The sequence below is a fragment of the Tympanuchus pallidicinctus genome, unplaced genomic scaffold (assembly GCF_026119805.1).
Source record: "Tympanuchus pallidicinctus isolate F22 unplaced genomic scaffold, pur_lepc_1.0 scaffold16, whole genome shotgun sequence".
Classification (NCBI taxonomy): domain Eukaryota; kingdom Metazoa; phylum Chordata; class Aves; order Galliformes; family Phasianidae; genus Tympanuchus; species Tympanuchus pallidicinctus.
In genome coordinates this window covers 20,553,536-20,574,644 of record NW_026294679.1, presented here as the reverse complement: position 1 = coordinate 20,574,644, position 21,109 = coordinate 20,553,536, and the positions used below count along the sequence as shown (strand labels likewise).

Genomic DNA, 21,109 nt, shown 5'->3' with positions numbered 1-21,109 from the left:
TGAGAGCAATAATGCAGGATGGGCCAAGATCTCAAGTAAATCATGAAGACTTTTAGATGAGCTAAGTCTACAAGCTATAGACAGAACTTCCTGATAAGGCAGTCTCCTTCCCTACAAAGGAAGTTGCTGTGAACTAAATGTTGCAAGATCAAGCAGAAAGAGATACACACCTATATCAGCTATGAGATACTAAGAACCAGACCCAAAGCACACCATTGAAAACAATAAAACCCTCTTCTTAGAAGAGCTGCACAAGTATAAAATATTCCACATTAAAAACATTCACAACTAGCTATGCTTGCTCTTAGGAGTGCAATCTTAAGAGATTTGTCCCTCACACAATTCTAGAAATTCCAGAATATCTGAGTTTTTCTATTATTTGACGTCTTACCAAATTTGCCAATATTTATCTGTCAATGAGAAAGCAAAATTGGATATATTTTCCTCCATTTCCACTTAAAATTAAGCCTTTATTTCATTCAGTTTAAGCAGAAACCTCTCACAGTATTTGGGCTAAGCAGGCTGTTGTACCATTACATTCAGTTGCAGTTGTTAAGTCTCACTTCATACAAACATAAGCAAATAAGTGTTTGTGGGATTTCTTCCCCTCCCTCCCCCCCTTCCCTTGTGTAAAAGCATCAAGGAGCAGTTTTTAAATGCCTTAACATGGCATGGAAATCACTCTGCACTCTTTACGCGAGCAGGCCAACTAGTAATGCAGTAAATCTTGCCCATGAAACATAAGGGACTTAAGCCATCGTGACATGACAAATCTTACCTTACCTGAACAAAAACGAAACAAAACAAAACCAAATACATGATTTGCTTGAGGAATCTAACTGTTCAGTGAAAACCAGCCATATTCAGCATTTTCATGGATGGGGTGAGTCCTTAATTGCACAAAGATACAGAGCACTACATCTTGAGTTAGCATTAGTTAAAACTTAACTGAGCACTACCCTATTATCTTAACTCTTAAAATATCTGAGGCATAAGTATGTGTGTACTTGTTTTATTCATAATTTGAGTCATCTTGGGATACCAAATGTATTTCTACGTAAGGTGATTTGACAGAACCGTTGACCTCATTTCAAGATATCCACTGATTGATTTTCCATTCAACAGCAATATTGAATGTTAAAAGGAACATAAAACAAACATGCACACAATTGTACAGTTTTCTCAGATGTCTATTTCATTATTTGTGGGTAGCGCATTGAACAGTTAAATACATTTAAATAATGTTTAAGTGACTGCGCTAGTGCAGACTCGTAACTAGACGGGTAACCAATTTAACTAGAAACCAGCTAACAAGTAACTGCCTAAATACAAATACAGCTCTTGTACTCGTTTTGGGAAAAAGCCTGCTGGTCACATTGGAAATACGTTTTAAGGCCAAATTCTTCTGATATCCCTTCTCTGCAGCAGTTTCTTCACCTTTTTAAGCTTCCAATTCCAGGCCAAGACCAAGTTTATGGCCACCAGCATTGATGCTCTTTCCATCTATCAGGGCAGACAAAGTAAGCTTCACACCTGTAAAATTTTAAAGATTATGTTTACAACACGTAAGCAGAGTGGCCTTCATGCAACTCAACCTCTGTCATTACAAGTCTCAGCTGTATTTCTTATTACTTTGCTTCAAAGTTATCTACATTCATTTACATACAAAATCCACTGAAAGCTAGTTATGTGAACCCAACAAACGAGACACTTTTTTAAAAACACTGTTCTACAACCTGGATATCCAAAGACTTCATTTGATAAATACATCAAAATTCTTCTACCTTAAGATGTGCATTAAGAAAGAAAACTATGCACAGAAAAACGGATTTGTGAGGGAGTGTAAGCATGATTTTTACTGGTTTTTCAGATAGAGAACTAACTAATGGTGATGTAGCATTAACAGGTGTTTTCATGTTTAAACAGAGCAAGTTTAAAGCTAAGCTATCGAACGTGACAGCTGGTAAGCAAATCAATGAGGAATACAATGCAGAAATACCATTAGACAGCTTAATTTGTCCTATGTAAAGGTTTTATGTGCAACAGAACTTGCTGTCAAGCATCTACTTTGCCTTCAAGACAAAATTATTCTGAAAATTCAAAATAATTGCATATAGATACAAAGAACTCAGGTGTTTGTGTCACGCGTGAAAGACACAGATGTGAAAGCCCTTACCTGGCCTCAGGGTCTGGGTGTAACCCACTCCAACTAGACTAGAGTTGTTCACTTTTGCCTGGAGAAAATAAGTAAAAACACAGAAGCAATTGAAATCTTTTAATTGAAGAGTTCTTTGTTATTATTCAGCAGTTAGCAACGTGCTACATGTTCTTTCATTTTCGCTGTGCTTACTAGACTGTCTCCCTAACTATGCCTCTGCCCCACAACCTATGCTAAAGAATATAACCATTTAAGTGCAGACAGGATTGCAGAGGCAAGAAGAATTGTTACTGGAATGCAGTTTGGCTGGTGAACTTCTCTACACTCCTTTGAGAAGAACATAGCAAGTCACCAAAACAAACTGCTTTGGAAAAAATCCTCCACGTTCATATTGTTAGAAAATAATTCATGCTTTGCATATCCAACCAAACAAGTAGTAGACATTTCAGAGAACCAACATAACAAGGATGTGCAAAATTCTTTTCCCCCCACTTTGCCTCACTTCCTCTGTAGAATTATTCCAATACTACAAGTTCAATTCTAATTTCACAACAAATAAAACTCCCCTGCAACACGGAATTCAACCAGCACCTCTTACAGTTCTTACTAAGAGAACTGTTTCCAATCTGTAAGCTTACAGAATCAGATATGAAGGGGTTTTTGTTTTTATTATACAAGTATGTGTAGTTCTGTACATAATACAACATGTAAGCCAGATTATAAAATAGACTTCACTGTAGGCAACATTTAAATACTACTTGTTTTATTTATAATGACTTGGATTCCAAGACTAGCTCTTGCAAGACTTTTTGATTACTCATCTTCTTTTGTACTAACACACATGCTCAGAAACTAAAAAGCTTCTCAGTTTAGCATAACCCTTTCAGTTAGAACCATACTTACAGAGATGGAAGCAGTGGAATCCAACTTGTATTTAGCTGCAATTCCAAAGCGAGTGCTGTTGCTACCAGCTGTCCATGCCAGGTTTACGGCAGTTTCAAGGTTGTCACTCACTTTCTGGTAAATTGAACCGCCAAATTCCGAACCATCATTGCTGCACAGATGAAAGAAATCAGCTTCTTATATCTACATAATCTTTTAAAGAAACAGTTCAAATTTCTATTTAAATAAGAATTTAGAATGTTTCCTTCCCACTTTTAGACTGGATAAGAGGAGATGAAAAAAGCTTCAAAATTAAATAGGATTCTTACATTCTGACTAACATGTTTTGCAGCTTCCCTCACCTCAACTTCCACAGAACCAGACAGAACAGTCCCCATTCAAAAGAAAGTTCATCTCAAAATCAAGTTATGCCCTAAATAAGCATACTAAAACAATTCATTAGAGTGAAGCTTTGGGAGATTTTAATTAGCTTGCTCTGGAGAAAACCCAGAGTCTTTAACAAACATGCAATTTGAAGAAAGTTCAGAATAAAGATGGTTCCCGCTTTAGCTGCACTCTAATCATTTTACACACTCATCTCATCAATACAGGAAGATGTATCTACTCAAAACGTCCATAAGCAGAAGTATTTTTGCTCCAGAAACTGCTTCTGGCCTACTTAAGTAGTGCAACAATTGCTACCTCTAACAAATGGATCACCTCCTGAATTACAGTCAGATACAGCTCAACACATGGGGAAAGCTGCATAAAGTCTTTTGACCAGCTCTGCATAACAAGCCTATCACGCTTCCAAGTATTTGGTAAACTATAGCATGTATCATACTACAAATGTTAACAAGTCATTACTTAGTGTATTTAGCATTTTGAGAAAGGGATGAAGTACTATTTATTTACAAAGTTTGATACTAAAAAATGCATGCTGCTTAAGTGCCTTGCAAGCACATCTTAGTAGTTTAAGTATGTATATAGCAGGAAGGCACAAAAAAGCTTGCTTCTGTAGAACAGGATACAATTTCCAGTACTTACACGTTGGTGTGAAGCTGGAAGTCTCCAGTCTTGTAACCCACAGAGAAGTTATTCCTTGTCAATTTTGATTTGGCACTATCAAAAGTCATTTGATAGCCCGCTAGCCATCCTTCATAACCAAAGACAGCTGAACCATGGATTGCAGGCCCAGCAAAATCGAAGTCAACATCACAACCTAGGTTTAGGCATTCACGTTTATATGCTGACTTAATTTTACCACTTTTCTTTCTGAAACAGAGAAACAGTTAATCTTAACACAGTTTGATCATTCTCCACGAGCAGACAAATTTGAGCCATATGCCTCAACACAATGGACCCAAATGCCATGCACATACATCCAACAGACTGGCCCAAAGCACGAGTAACTCATCAAGAAACTAAACAAAAATCACATAAACATGCATTGTGATGAAGGTAGAAACATCTCCATACTTCCTGTAATAGTCCAACTAAATATTTTTATCTCAGAAATTAGAAGAAATAGATAGTTGTGAAGTACCCAATACTAAGCCCCTAGAATAAGATGCAATGTGGAAAAGCAGAAGCCTTTAGCATTGGGGTTTGCTAATTTGGATCAATAACAAACATGTATTGATTTAACACAGCAGATGAAACATTTACCAACCACACGTGTAGCATGATACACAAGGGAAAAAGGCAAAAAAAAAAACTTACCCTGTATTTGGTGAGAAAGTTGTATCAAACGTCAACTTCAAGCCTTTGGCAATCTAATTGAAGGATAAGAAAATAAAGCTATCAATTCAGATCTACTAGTTTAGTAAAATAAATGAATACTCAGCTAATCTATTACCTGATCTTCAATTGCAATTTCTGTTCCCAGAGTGTTATCTGTGTTCCATTTTTCTGTGAAAGTCAGCCCATACTCAGCCCACTTGTATTTGGTCTCCAAGCTTCCATTCACTTTTCCAGTGTCTGTGTTCGATGAACCAGATGTTGTGAATTCCTAAAAAGGACAGTGTCCATGTTATACTGAATAAACATGTGATCCCGAAAGCCTGACGAAGTAACAAAAGAGAAAAGATCTTTCTTCACTGAAGATCTTGTTCTACATAACCTTAGATAACTTGGGAGACAGCAACATACCATGGAGAAGAACTAGATGACTCACATTCACATTACAGACTTCTCCCTTCTCACCCTCCATCTCAAACGCAGCACGCACCGCTCTTACAAAATAGAGGTTTAAAATGCAACTCAAAAGCAAAACAGTTGTTCCCATAAGAAAAGAAGAAAAAAATCTTCCTGAAATAAGGCTAAGTCTGGTACTATTGAGGGAAAGGAAAAAAGAAAAATCAAACCAAACCAGGAGTCCTTAACATATGCTTATGCACATTCCCTTCCTGGGAAAGAGGTGTTGTAACTGAAATGGGATTCACACAAGAGCTTGAATTTTGCAGCGAGTTTTAGCAGGATAACCACTCGACCTTGACAGAAACAAAAGGAAGCAGCATTACACCTATAACAGGGCCCTTGCAAACAGTGTTTCTGTTGGAATGCGGGCTTCTATAAAAAAAAAGCACATAACCCACACACCTTGTTTTTAAACAGCCAGTTACACAATTAAAACATCCTGTTCTTGGTGAAGGGAAAAATCTACTTTTATATCTTGTGAAGTCTGCTCTAAAAACAGATGGGAGTTGCAGGAGGTACTGCTTGCATGACCAAGATACCTATCATGGAACATTGCAGCAGCACTTAAATACCTTTTAAAGGGAATGCACAGTGCTGTCTCACTGCCAACTACTTCACACATGGATCAAGGTGTCAAAAATTTACAGAAACAAAGTTGCATGCTAAACAGCAAATAATATGTCAAATATTTTTTTAGTCTTAACACGAGGGACTAAGCTAAGAAACCTTTTTATTTTACAAAGATTAAGAAAGCTTTGTTATTGTTTTATGTGATATTTGCAATAGTAGCATTATATTCAGAATGAAGTCAGAGCTCTATGTGCTCCTGAAATTATCATTAGTAACATTAATATAACCTACAAGCTACATAATGGCATCTGGAAAGTGCTCATATATAATTAAACAAGCATCTGAACATTCAGCCCCTAGAAATACAATGAATAAGTATTTAAACTCACCACTCCACTTGCAGATTTTGTCTTCACATCCAGTTTCACCAGCCCAAACCCTTAATAAACAGAAGTTACAGTTAAAAAGTTAAGCTTTAACTAAAGACTATGCAGATTTTTCACGATGTTGGTTTCCCAGAAGTGTGTGTGTATATATACACACACATATAAGCATACACATAAAAAACCCAGTGTAGACTGACTTCTGTTACACTCTAATTTCAGATGGTACAGCAGTAGAGGTCATCCTAAGAACAAACTAGGAGTTTGGTCTGTCATCACTAAACAATTAGCAAAGAATAGCTCTCTGTTGTATACCGCACTTAATACTAACAAAAGATGGCTTCCAACAGTAAACTTAGTGACAGAATACATTCCCTGAATGGTATCTACTCTGTACTCAATGCCATTTAAAGAGCGACCCTATTGCATGAAATCGTCGCCTCAGCACTAAGAAGACAGACCTCAAAGAAAAAGTCTCAATGTGGTGTCACTAGGAAATACACAGCCACCAGAGCATAAGGAGGACTATGGGAGAATAATTTGATTTTCTTACACTCAAACTTGAGAGTTAGCCTTGGAGAATGAGCTCCTGTATGAATTTCCAAAGACCTGAAATAAACAGCACTGCAACTAAGCACTTCTTTTTTTAAACTATGCTACTTAAAAATGTCAGAGAATTCTTTCAGATCACTCCTTCCTCTCGCTGTTCCAAGAAAACCACAAACCAACCAACTAACAAACAAAAAAACCCCAACAACAAAACCATATGTTACAGTGGTATATTTGCCTTTGTGTACCAACAAGTGCTTTGGCACAAAAATCTGTAAAGGAAGTGCAAAGGTACTCCTAAGCTGTGTAACAGTGGATGCTTCTGCAACACCTCTTCACATAACATTAATGTGGTTAATGCAGTAAGGTTTAGCAGAAGTCATATCAAAATAGCTCACCAAAAAGCTTCTGCTGGCACATTAGCTGATAGAAATATTTTAAATGAAACACAGTCTCCTCCCTACCAGAAGCACAGGCATTTGAGCTTTCATTGAACTCCACATCCATGCTAAACTAGTCAATTCATTCCTGCAGCACACTCGATACACTGTATTGACTCACCATATCCTTTGTTGAAGATATCTCTGGCAGATTTGCCAAGGTCTGCATATGATGGAGGAATCGCCATTGGAGCTGAAAAGTAATGGCATAATTACAATTCAATCTTCTACTATGCACTCCTACAAGAACACCAGCACAACGGTTAACGATGCTCTTTCTTTAAAGGCAGATTCCACTTGACAGATGGTTCAAACAATTACATTACTTTGTGGAAAATCTACAGATTTTCTGATGTTCACTGCAGACACTAAACATTTTCTTAGCACAGGCAGCCCACTTACTGTCAAGGGATCACCAGAGAAATCTTTACTTTTCAAGTTGATTTATTGCTTATGTCTTTAATTATCACAAACCAACTGAAAGCTCACTGAAAACCAGGGAGGGAGAAACATGGAATGCTGCAATTTTAGTAGATACCTCCTTAAGTTTCACAAAGTCAGATGCTTATGGAATTTTTCGGAGAAGATCCACAACGTTTCATTTTCAATATGTGAAAGTGCATATTTGTTTTGCAACATCACTTGCCCAATATTTAAAATGGTAAAGACAAGATTTGGAAAGTATCTTCAAAGGCTGTTAACCAGCAATTATTCAGATGAAGATCTTTCCTCTTACACAGGGCAAGAGTTTAAGCCTAGGGGCAAGGGTGGGGAGGGTGAGCTCCTCATTAGTTCAAAAGGAACAAGTCATACAGGTGAGAACAGGAAATGGACTTGTAAGGAGAGCTCTTCTCAGACAGGGAGCTTCTGGCAAACTCACTGTTAAAGAGCCTGTCATTCAAGACCAGATCTGACCAAGCTTCCCTGGCCTGCTGGATGCCAGTCTAAGGTCCCACACAGGTCTGCACAATGCTCCTCCTCCCTGAGAGGATACTCTCCATCTCTACCCTCCTTTGGTGACTAATGTCCCTCTATTTCAATAGTGAAAGGCCACTATTAGACACAGCCTATTCAGGAGTTTTAAAATACGGAAAACAGAAAGTATTTCACAAACTTGGTGACTTCCCTAAAAGGGTCACAAAAACAAAGGGGAAAACACTAACACTAGCTAGATAAGCATCATAAAAAAGCCTAAACAGTCAAAAACCTTCCCTTTCAAAATTGTCTAACCAAAAAATTAAAAAATCTGATTTTAAAATTAATTGGTCACGTGCTTTTCTGGAAGTCAGATGAACATAATTCACTGTCTATCTCATTCCAATGTGGATTTTGTTTCAAACAGAAAAACATCTTCAGAATCTAAAACAAATAATGACGACTATACTCTCACATTCATTTTCAACTGAAAACTTTCCATTCTTATAAAGCACTTGTAACCAGATTTCAATTATCATCATCAGACTATGGAATTGTTCACCTCCTGCAGATCTCAACAAGTATATTAGTCACATGGGATCAAAGCAGGCTCTTCCTCTCCCAATGTTCCCCAATATTTTTAAATTAAAAGTCTGTCTTTTCTGGCCTTATCTACATAACAAGAAAACTTGCCTGAAAACACCTGACCCAGAATTATTTCCCTTAGGGCATCATTCCAGTAAAACAGACTGTTACCCTACAGCATCCACAAAAAATACACACTGATCATAACTGCCAGATACAGCCTAACTGTACAAACAACCACTATTCTTAAAACATTTTTCGTACAAAAAAGTCTTGTGCCTTAACATTATTTTTCTACAGTCTACTGCAGTTTTCCCAGATGCCTCTCTCCATTTTCCTAAACCCCAAGAGGACAACTTCAACTGCATGGTAGCCAAATCATCTATGTTTAGCCTGGTTTGAAAGAAAAACCGAAAACCTCTTCAGCAACAAATGCTAAGCTCTACATGCAATCAGTAAAGGAATCTATCCAGCACTTTCCGGAGAATATCAAACAAATCCGTTCCTGCATGGAGTAAATTCTTAAGAAAATAACTAATAATGTAAGTCTAAGGAAAAGAAGATTCAATAGCAGAAGAATATGAGCCCCAGTGATGAGAAAGTAGCAGATGCAGGACCAAATTTCAAGGAAGTGTGGGAGCACTGACCTTCTCTCACTCCAAATCCCTACTGTTCAATTCATTAATAGCTTAGAAGGGCTTTGAGAAGTTTTAGCTATGCACTCATCTTATGAGTAGGGCCAACTACCATCTCCAGAAGAATAATTATTACTAGTTTAGAAGTGTCAAAAAGCATGTCTGTGCTAAAGGCTACTATATATAAATATAAATGACTGTATAATAAGCTTTCATCTTTAATGTTCCCAAGCTAAGTAGACATTCATTACAAACGAGATTTATGCTAAGGCCCTAAAGTTTAAAAAATGATATTTTTTTAGTATCTATACCTAAATTAATAGAATTACTGCAGTAAAAGGATACTGCTGTTTTTATTATTTAGCCAAGTTAAGCATCCTCCCTGCTGCAGGAAACTGACTAATCCTTGTCAGCCACTCCAGCCTACAGGCCTGGGTTTCCTGATAAGAAGTTAAAACAGCTTATGACCTTCACACTGCTGTTATAATTCATAAACTGACAGGGACATGAGAGGAAAAGTTATTTGGGGGTACATAAAGCACCCGGTAAGCTGTTATCTCCATCAGAAAGCTCATTAAAGGCCAAAAAATATCATTCTTGTTTCCTCTAGTGTTGATAAATTCACTAGATTTGCAAATCCTTATAATTACGAGTAATTTTCTTCAAGTATGTTTTGAAGCGTCTTTCATCTAAACTACTAATTAGAAGCAGTTAAAGCCACCACTTAATGACTACAAGCTGGTTGTGACAGCAGGTATCAAATAATCCCCATTCAAGGAGCACACAAGGTACTTATATCAGGTAGGCATCCCACCCTGATTTTTCATTTTATCCTCCCTTTCTATACAGCCCTAAAAAAAATAAAAAAAAATTAATAATTTAAAAAAAAAAAAACAAAAACAAAACAAAACAAAAAAACAGAACATCTGCTATTTAAATATGCTTTCTTCCAAAGTAAAAAGAAAAAAAAATGCCATGGTGATGCGAGAAGGCTGTCACAATCATTACATCACAGCTGTCTTTCGAGGCAATACTTGGAAGGAGCCCCACACCCAGTAATTAAGGTACACCAATGACTTCAATAACCATTTCCAGACCTCGGGACATTGAGGATCAGCCTAGAGGGCACAGAATTAAGAAAAAAATACATAAGCACTGGCATACACTTTTTAAGTGGCAATAACTACAGTGGAATTTTATTCCATCGTTGAAAATAGCAATAAGTAGATACAGAAAATATCGTTAGACATCCGCTCTAATGCTGTCCTCCTTTACACGAACAGCGCTACTAACCGAGAGCTACTCACTACCCTCGCTGTAACTGCCTCCCTACTCCTCGGCGCCTGGCACGCGAGCGACGCAGCCGTAGCTAGGCCAACGCACAGACTCTACGGAGAAGGGAGAGAGAGTCAAACAGCCGCAGGCTCGCTACGTGCTCGGAAAGCCCAAGCAGCACGGAGGTCCCTCTCGCAGCGGGCCGGGCCCCAGGCCGCGCGGCGCCCGCTGCCGCCGCAAGGTGAACGCTCCGCGCGGCCATCTTGGGCCTCGCGCCTGACCCCCGCCGCCGCCGCCGCCGCCGCCGCCGCCCCTTATGTAACCGCCGGCCGGGCGCGGCCGAGGCCATCGCGGACGGCGGAGCGCCCTGAGCCCTCCCGGCCCCCCGCCGCCCAGTCCCTCCCAGCCGTCCCCAGTCTGAGGCCGAGGAAGGCGCCCCCAGCCCCGCTCGCAGCCCTTTGCCCGCACCCCGCCCGCCTCACCCGCCCCCGCGGGACGAGCCGAAGCCCGGGCCGGCACCTGGCTAGCGCGGGAGGGCGGCGGGGCCGGGCGGAGCGGGGCCGGGGGCGCGGGCGGGTCTCGCCGTGAGGAGGCCGCGCTGCTGCGGCCGCTGGCACTGGAGGGCGAAGTGAAGGAGACACCGATCCGCCCGCCCGCCGCCGCCTCGTAGGACCCCGGACGACCCGGGCCGTCCCGAGAGATGCCCGTCCCCACGGGGCGCCTCGAACGCCCGTCCGCCCGCCCCGAGAGACCCCGGCACGGGGACGCGAGGCGACAGCAGTGCGAAACGCCACGCTCCTCGGAGTGGAGCCGGGTGGGAGCGGCACGGGCCGGCAGGCGCCGATTCGGGCGGCTTGGCGGAGGAAAGGGGTCCTCGCGGGAGGGCGGGGCCTGCGGAGGAGGGCGGCAACGGCCGCGCCCGGCACCCGATGCGCGTCCGCCGCTCCCCCCGCGCGGAGCGAGGCGGGTGGAGCTCCTGCTTCGAGAGTCTCGGTCAGTCGAGCTGCGCTCGCGTGGGGAGCCCTGCACACCGCTCACGGGGTCGAGAAACTTCCGCCCCGCGACGCTGCCGCTCTTCCTCCGCTCACGGGAGGGCCCCGCACACGGAGTGGCTCCGGGCGAGCAGCTACCCTTACAGCTCTATAAGCTGCGAGTCCGCTCGCCGCGAGCGGGGTAATCGCCTTGCGGCAGCCCGGGCAGTGTTCCCCAACCAGAGCCCAAGTCGTAACAGGCCCAGCCGCTGCAGCGTGGACACTCTTTGCAAGTAATCACTTGTGTCAGTCGTGGTCAGAACCCGTCAGATAAGTGAAAGTGATTTACAGCTGCAAATCATATTTGAATCATATGAAGAACATCTTAACAAGCACTGCTGGTTTCCCGTAACAGAGGGTACAACAGCAGTTTTCCATGTTACTACGACAGGCAGCCTGGCAGTAGGACCCAACAACGTCCACCAGCGTCTAGTTCCATCAGCTGGTGAGCAATCGGGTCTATTTTCTCTAAACCCAGTGCTTTCCCATCCGAAGACCCACCAGGTTAATGCATTCATAAAGAAAATGTTTGGTAGTCTGCAGAGGGACATGTTTGGATGAAAAAACATGTGGAGAGAACAATAGTTAACAACAGAGGTCTGGTTAACTAAAAAAAGGCTGTGGCATAAATTGTACATAATGCAAGTCCATCATGAATAGAATTTCAGTTACTTACATCAGAATGGTAGAGTGAAGTTCTTTTTATGTTAGTCATGGTTTGGCTTTATCATTAAGCAATCCATTGAAGTACTTACTGCCCCACCCTGAAGGAAGAAGTTCTGAATCACTTGCCTTATGAAATAACTTTGTCTGAGACCACAGTACACAAACTCTCCAGTGAATGCAGCAGGCTTCTGCAGTTAGAGCTTGTCTCCATTTCCCACACTCTCCTACAATCCTCCCTTGTACCCACAGCATAGCTGCAGAACCCCAGAACCTCAGGTGTGTACTCTAAATGAGTGGGTTTCTGCTCAAAGCTGACCAGCGCTCTCCTACATAATCTTCAGCAGTGCCATTTAACTCTCTGCTTTCCATGAAGACAGCCATGTATATGCATGACTGACATCAGTGAGTCATGTGCTTCACTGTATCACTTGGAAGAAAAAAAACCCACACGTTTTCTAAGTTTACTATGAGAACATACTATTTCAATACAAATCCCGCTATCTATTCATACATTATAAGCATGATTACTTGAAAAAGACATGTATGTGATCAATAAAAAGAGAGTTACAGTGCTCATCAGTTTCCATCAAAGGTTTATATTTACTTCTAGGTACCATAGTCATTGTCTGCCCTTCCCTCTAAAGTCAAGTCTTCAAGGATTAAAAATACATTGGAAAAGAAACCTTCAGGAAAGCCTAACAATAATTAACTACCTAAACAAGGACTCATCCTGAAAAGGAACTGACCAATAGGATGCACTGCAGATGATAAAATTATAATCAGTAGAAAATAGATGGGAAATAGTTGAAGTTAGCAGGAACTGAGTTCAGAACCAGCAAAGCAGGGTTTGTTTTTTACACCTCAATGAAATTCCTTACCATAACACATTAAAGGTTTTGATGTGCTCCAAGGCAAATTAGACAGGTTTGTGGAAGACAAATCTGGTGAGGATTATTAATTATCAATCTATTACATATAGCTATATGACCTTTTAGAGTCAGAAAATACCCAGCCTACACATTGAGGCACTGTTTAAGCACACCTTGTTTTTTGTTGGTTTTTGTTTGTTTTTAAGGCATTCCTTGCCTAAATAGTTGCTTAATTCATTGTCAGAGAGGCAGGAATATTTGGCTAGCTGTACATTTTGTTTATTAATACACGACTGTCCTTACGCAAACCAGGTGCCTGAAAAACCCTAGGACTCAAGAGGGCAACCAGGTGAGGCCCACACTGCTGGAATCCTTTAGATTGACAAAGTCGGTACCTTCTAATTTCCCTCCTCCAGCAGTTTTATGCAGGTTTTTTTTGTTTTGTTTTGTTTTTTTGTTTTTTTGTTTTTTTGTTTTTTTGTTCTTCCCTTAACTTGGCTTGAACAGTTATGAAAAAATGTAAATTAAATCAGCTTCTAGGATACACATGAAACAATGGGCCCATGCAGAAGCCAGAACGTTTAAATAAGCTGATCAGATGGATATCCAGATAACGTCAGGGAAGCGCCAGTGAACAGCAAAAAGCCAGAGACTATATAGATGAGAGGGTAAACGAAAGGCAAATTTAGGAAAACCAATAAGGAAGCAAATGTTTTCAGGCCCTAGTGAGGCTGACAGAGACAGAGAACCCCTTGCAGTTACCTAGGTAACTAAAGCTGGATCCCCACAGCCCTACACCCAAGGCAAACTAGAACCCAGTCCTTGTTAGAGCTTACAGAGAGAACCACACACTCTTCTAACAAATGAGCATGATACATGCTCATATGCTTATGATAATATGCTGACCCAACCCCAAACAATCAGTAAACAGGATGGTGAAGAGGTACTAGTAAAGTGCAAAGAGGAATTGAAATGAAAACCAAAACATACAGAACTTGTACTTATTCCATCTTCTGGGTTTTCCTTTGGTTGACAGTAAGCTCCTTTCCATCTTTTTTTTTCCTCTGTTTTAGTTTCTGTTCCCTCTGGATTTTATTTTTTTTTTTTCTCAACTCTGGTAATTCAAGGAATAAAGAACTTTAAGAAATAAATAAATAAAACCCCAAATTCTGCTGCTTGCTATTGCTACAACATACTAGGTTTCCTGACATTCTTAAGCAAGTAAACTAATGGATTTCTCTCCTGGAGGAAACACCTCCTGGAAAGGGAGGGACAATTAAATAATCAAATGGTGATTTGCAAGCAAAGCACACTGAGAAACTCAAAGAGATCAGCCCAGTGCTTCTAAATGAGTTATGTAAGGCAGTACATTTCAGTGATTGGTGCAATAGTTCCCACCTGCAGTAAATAGGAGAGTGACTGATCATTTCTGCTGTGTTAACAATGTTTCTCCTTTTCAGTTCTGCTCAAGGCTTCTATTCCCTGACCTTGTGTTTCGTTCAGGTGTTTTTCTCCATCTTATAACTGCAGATAAGACTGGAATCACAAAAATGACAGAAACATGGAGTTTTTTGGTGATCAGTCGCATATTTAGACCACATCCCTCATGCTGTTACACTTAGCCATTAAATCATCTGCATTTTATGGAAGAATCTTACTTTTTGTAGATCTATATTCTGTTACCTATGCTAGCAGTTAGACAGTTAGGGCTGAATTTGCAAATGAACTTTGGTCAAGGTTTGATTTATACACTGGAAAATGCCCCTAATTAAAAAAAAAAGGGGGGGGGAGGAAAGGGGGATATTTGACAGAAGTATCTGTTTGAAAGGCTACTAGGTAGGCTATTTTTGATGTGAAAAATATTTATGGCATGACAATGCTCACGTGAGTAAAATTACACCAAAATTTCTCCCACAACCTTGGCAAATATCTGCAAGAGCTTCAGTATCAGCAGGTGTTGTAAAGCACTGAAATTTAAGCTAACCCAAGATAATGGTTATTCATAAGTAATCACATTTATTTTCTTACATTGCCATGAATTAAAGACTAAGTCAACAAATACACGTTGGAGCCTGTAGCAGATCATAAGCAAACAGCAGATATTTAACCAATAATGGGTAATCTTTCCTATCCTATTCTCCAGTCCTGCAAACACATACACAACCTTATGATTCCTTCAATTCCTGTATCTGCCAAGTAAAGACTTGCATCTGGAAGCAGATTACATCTCTGTGAGTCCCCGATAAGTAGAAGGGGAGATGTCACAGAAGTCCAGCACTGCATTCGTGGTGCAGAACAGGACAGTTATTGCGACAGGCAGAGGCATGTTATGGGACTTAGAGGTCACCATTTTTTCAGTCATCTCAAGTTTTTCATAAGTAGTTGAATGAAGATCACATGCCTCAGAAAATTCAGTGCACCAAAGAAATTATACCACAGGTTAACAGGCCTCCAAAATTTTCCTTGTGTAGGTGAAACAGATCTATTTGCCTGCATGCAACAGCTTGCTTGTCTCTGTGCAAGCCTTGTCCCAGCGAGGGGCAGGGGAGTACAGGAAGCTGAACGGTGGATTTTCTGAGCAATGTTCCCTGAAATTCTTTGTCTCTCACTGCAGCCATGCCAAGGGGAAGCCTGGAAGCTGTAAATTCCATCCTCAGGGCAGAGAATGAGGTGCAGCCGGATGTGTCCAGAGCAGTGCAGCCATATACTGTGCTGAGGAGGGGGATGGCAGCAGCGTGCCCCCAGGAAAGCCCTTCCCTCAGAAGGAAGGAGTACTTCCCTGCAATCATACTGTTACATTATTTACAGGTTGTGCTTTTTATGCTCAAAGTACTGCATTAGTATTGGCCCTAAACCACTCCCAGTGTGCAGCCCCAAACCTGAAGGCATCTCTACAGCAATAGCAATTACGTTTGGTTTTTGATGGACCAAGTTTTCTTTTTCAGTATCTGCTGCCAGGGCAGCCTGCGCATCAATGCTTTTCTCTCCAAACATATACCTTTTGCTCAGGTTGCCTCTCTTTCTAGAGTCCTGTTGGGAGCCAAGGGCAAGCACAGCAGGTGATACAGAGCCATATTGCACAGCAGCTGCAACGTGAGCTGCTGCCCTAAGGCCCTGGGCTTCAAGCTGACATGCTGTCTGTCTTCCAGAGGATAAGTGCCACTGTCCCCTCTGCTTTGGCAAGGCAGGTGGGCCTGGGGTAGGTCCTGCTGTGAGACCTCCGTTTTCCTTCAGTCCAGTGAGGTTTGTGTTTTCACATGGTTAGAAGGTATTAGAGTAACAACACTGACCTGCTGTGTGATCTACTCTCTGTCCATGGTAGAATTTTTGACTTTTACAGAAACGTGACTGTGGGTGTGTATGGTCACACCATGGCTAGTTGCAGGTTGCTCAGCGCCAGCGGCAGTGCAACAGAGCACTCTATCTCTGAGGTGAATGTAGTTGGTCTAAACCATCTCCCAGGAGCAACTGTGCATACTTCATTCCAAGGCTGAAGAAGTGGGATGAGATTTCTGATGTGACTGCAGCTTGAGATGCTACACCTGACTGTCATTATGAACAGAATGGGAAGTCTCTACAGGGAACACTTTGGGAGCAAACAAATCCCAAGTACTTTACGCATGAGAACAGAGATCAGAAAAAACAGAACGCAGGAAACCAGAAGGATGAGGGAGGGCTAACACAAAGTGTGACAGGAACAAAGGCAAAAGTGTCTGATGGGAATGAGAAAATCTGGGGTTATTGCAGATTTACATGCAGCAATTAATTCCCTTAATTTGAATCATGATATTGACCTCTTTTGTAAAACACAACAGAAGGTGAAGGTTGAAAAAAAGATGTCTTTCTTTACAGCCATTACATAACTGCAACTTTTTCAGTGTCACATTGAAACACTTCCGTACCTGGGCATAACACTAATAGAGTATGTAATATAAAGACAGACAAGATATTGCTCAAAAATCCATACAGACAGAAATCCTCCACATTCAGAGTTGGCAGGATAGAAATGATAAATGCAGCCAAATCACCAGGAAAAATAATGTGCTATTTGAAATGAAACTGAGCAGCTTCTCAGCTGTTCCCTTTCTGTGTCTTGGCTTATCTATTTCATATTCTGAGAACAGTCAGCATAATCTTACAGTTCAGGCATTTCAAGATTTTCTCCCATGCTGTGGTTCGGAGAGAAAAGTTTGGCACTGTTTGCAAATGATGGAGGAGCAGGAAGAGACATGGGTGTCTGTGTATAAATTTTAAAACTAGCCCAGGCTGTATGCATCTAGCTAAGGAAATATCAAGAGCTGTTTTAATGATCACAGTTATTGTCTGCATGACCTGAGCATTAAATTAGGACATATGCAGAGAAATAACACGTGGTTCAGTGCTCATGAGGAGTGATCGTAAGGAAAGAACCTTTTCAGAGAAAGAAGTGATCTGTTGCTCCTTTTTATCACTTAGAAATAGGTTTTCTAGAAGGATGGGTTAATTCTCCAGGCTTCCACATAACTCACATCATTCAAGGAGAAAACAGAGCTTTAGGAAACAGAATATAATGAAGAACTACAAAATAGAGCATGTATGGCTGATACTAATCATTTAGTATTTATTTTAAGATAAATACTGAACTCCAAAGATAGTATGTCTTTGGAAAGATGTTTGCTTAATACTGTTTAGAAGTAAGAATTCTATTAGGTAGAAGTGTGTGGTTAGTTAAATCTACTCAACAGTGTCTAATTATACTGTGTCAACTGTCTCTCTCCCAATATGCAGTGTGTAGCGGAAGGAATTGGCTGATATACTGCTTCACCCATAATGAATGAATTCTTTCTGTTCCTTCCTTTCACTCTTAAACTGGAGAATGAGGGTATAAACATGACATCCTGAATTAAGTCCCTGGATTCAGAAGAAGGTCCCATTGTAGACCAATGCCCATTGCATAAATCATCATTAGAACCAGAATGAAGTTTTACAGTTTTTCCATTCCCGATTGAATATACAGGTGATATTTTATTATTTCTATTATTATTATCTATTTTAGGAAATCAAGGATTTTCAGAATTGCCTGTGCAAATCAGAAGGACAGGAAATTTTGCTATTTAACAAGTAGCCCCATAGATAAGGTTTGATGTTCTTGTTTATTTTGTATTCTTGTTTTCACATTTTTATGACACTGTGAAAGCCTTGTATATAAAGAATTTTGAAGAAAAAAAAGTCATATTAAATGCCAAATATTAAATTAATGCCAAACTGCTTTAAGTTATCCCACTCCAGATTTATTTAAAAAGGCTTAATAAAATTTCTCATGTCTTACCTCAACACTTTCATTTTTCCTGCAAGTAGGTTTGGAGATTCAGCCAATTCAGTATAACTACAGTTACAGCCTGTCTGCATTTGCCCTGGCGATAGGGATAACATGTAAAGCTTTTTATGAATGAAATAGTAATTAGAATGATGTAGATATATGCCTACAAGTGGGGTATACAAATTCCTCCAGAGATGAAAAAAAAGAGATTATGATATACAAAGTCACAAATAATAGCAGTAGAAGGGATGCAACCATGTGGGGTTGGTGCTCGCAGCCCCATGTTTCTGGTACCTAAAAAATATATTTCCATACATTGAATGGATCCACCAAGATGAGACATTGGTAGGAGAAAGCTGAAATGAGACCAGAAGATAATAATAAAAGATGTATCATGTGCTGCACTACAAAAGAAATTACAGAATCACAAAGACGACTCTTGTAAACTGCTTACATGCAAAGAGCCTTGTTCTGCTGAGCTCAAATCCAGCATCCAGCATCAGCTCAACCCACCTCAGCGCAGTGTCACCATCACCCAGGGCTGTGCCATCACAGAAAGGTCACCCAGAAGCAGTGAAGCAGATCACCGACATAAAATAGAAATCTTAAAAATTGACAGAACTGCAGTTTCAGCCTGTATATTCAGGCTGACTGAGTTGGTGACACACAGGACTCTGCGCCTCTTACACCAATCAGCACACAACCTCCTCCATATAATTATGACCACCACTACTAGCAGTTCTAAAGATTTCTGTGAGCTTGTTGAGTGTGTGGGACCAAGAACAATTGAGTATATGTTGCTTCTCTCTCTCTCTTTCTTTTTTTTTTTTTTTCTCCTGTAGTTTTACTTAGCTTTTCATTGCAGGCACAAGCATCCAGTTTTAGCAGGAGCGCATTCATTTCTTTCATTGCAGCACTGAATTCTTACAGCTCAGGGAATTTATATGTCAGCACCTACGATCTGAGCATATTGAAAATGTTCTAAGTAAGCTGTCTGAGAAGCCAGATGCTGTATGTCTGCTGATTAATCCATTGCAGTCTTTGTCATGCCTAGGACTACTTCTTTGCTTTCATTTTCACAGGAAGATGAATGTGCTTTGAAACCTTCAAGGCAGAGACATCCAGGAGACAAATGCAGTGCGCAGGGGTCTCAATGCACTAGCGGACTCCTGGCTGGGTGCTGGCACTCCAGCTGCTGTCCTGAGCTGCTGCCCAGCTGTTTCCTTTTAATAACTTCTAGCAGGAAAAAAACAAAAAAAAAAGGCCTTCAGAAGGTCTTTCACCCTTGGCCTGTACTTGAGCAGCAAAAGGATGTTGCATCACATAGAGCTTATGCCAAAAGGGATCTTCAGCCCAGCCTGATCTTCTTGCCATGAGATTCCCCATAACCCCTCCTGGAAGGCTCAGCAGCCTTTGGCCACAGCACAGCTTGGGTTTCTGTAGCTAAATAGGGCATTGGTGCTCAGTGACCCTGCCTGTGTTTGCACTAAGCTGACAAGTTTGTTCCTGCCTAGCAGAGCTGGCAAGACAAAATCACAGGGTGATGACTAAAAGGGGTAACATGGAACAAGCTTTTTAAAACATCTGTGGTTGAGGGGAAAGAAGAAAAAGGAATCAAGAAAAGATGGGTGTGAATCCAAGTTATCTTCGTCTCTTCCTTTTTGCTCTTCAGTCCCTACTTAGGGACATATTAATAGAAATAAGAAACTCTTAGACAAAACTAAATTTATCTTAGTGACCTAAAAAGGAGAATGTTTCAAGAACACTATATATTATTCAGAATTTAGATTAAATGTTTAAGAAAGAACACTCAATAAAGGAATTCGAATTACCTTTATTCTGCTTCTGATAAGTGCCCTTAGGAACCCCAGTGAGGTAACTGCCCTGTCTGCACTCTTCTTACAAGGGGTAAGGAAGCCTTTCTAAGCCAGCACCCTTCTTGGCTGCCCCAGAAGAAACAGCTCTGCTGTGATACTGCACTTTGAGATAGCAGGGATCTGCAGCCCACTATCCCAGGTCCAGATGGATTTTCACATCTTCCACGTTTGGAAACTGAAACCTCTGCTCCCTCTTAAGAGTTAGAACTAAGAACAAGGGATCTGTCCCTTTTCTGAACAGAAATAGGACAAGAGGTAATGGCCTTAAATTGTACCAGAGGAGGTTTGAGTTGGGTATTAATAAAAGTTTCTTCTCAGAAAGTGGCAGCGCACTGGAGCATGCTTCCAGAGGAGGTGGTGGAATCACCATCCCTGGAGGTGTTTAAGAAACATGGAGATCGGCATTAAGGGACGTCTTTTAGTGGGCATAGCGGGGATGGGTTGATAGTCAGACAGATAATCTTAGTGGTCTTTTTCAACCTTATGCTTCTATGAAATCAATATATGATTTGGTCTTATCTGGGAGATTTCTTAAGGTTAACTCAGCAAGCTGAGCCTGTTTATTTAAGGTTCCTTGATGCGTCTCTTGTGATAGCACCTCCCAGAGCTGTATTAATCAGCATTGGTTTGGGCAATCCCAGGCTGGATGTGAATGTCCACAGTAAGCAGCTGTTTGTGGGTTCAGACCGCTGTAATCTCATGGCTGAGGCACTCACCACTGCACCTACTGCTAGGGGGGATGCTGTGAGCTGCTCTGCACTACAGAGAACTGGGCC

The 21,109-nt window shown here is 41.0% G+C and overlaps 1 protein-coding gene across 1 annotated transcript; it reads right to left on the bottom strand.

Moving 5' to 3' along the window:
- Positions 1–435: 435 nt before the first annotated feature.
- On the bottom strand, positions 436–11,096 carry VDAC2 (voltage dependent anion channel 2). Its single transcript, XM_052676883.1, is given in 11 exon segments — positions 436–1,418; positions 1,420–1,464; positions 1,466–1,533; positions 2,177–2,234; positions 3,062–3,212; positions 4,088–4,315; positions 4,763–4,815; positions 4,899–5,051; positions 6,199–6,248; positions 7,303–7,374; positions 11,074–11,096. Coding segments are annotated over 10 exon segments (969 nt in total). The 5' UTR covers positions 7,370–7,374; positions 11,074–11,096; the 3' UTR covers positions 436–1,322.
- Positions 11,097–21,109: the final 10,013 nt, after the last annotated feature.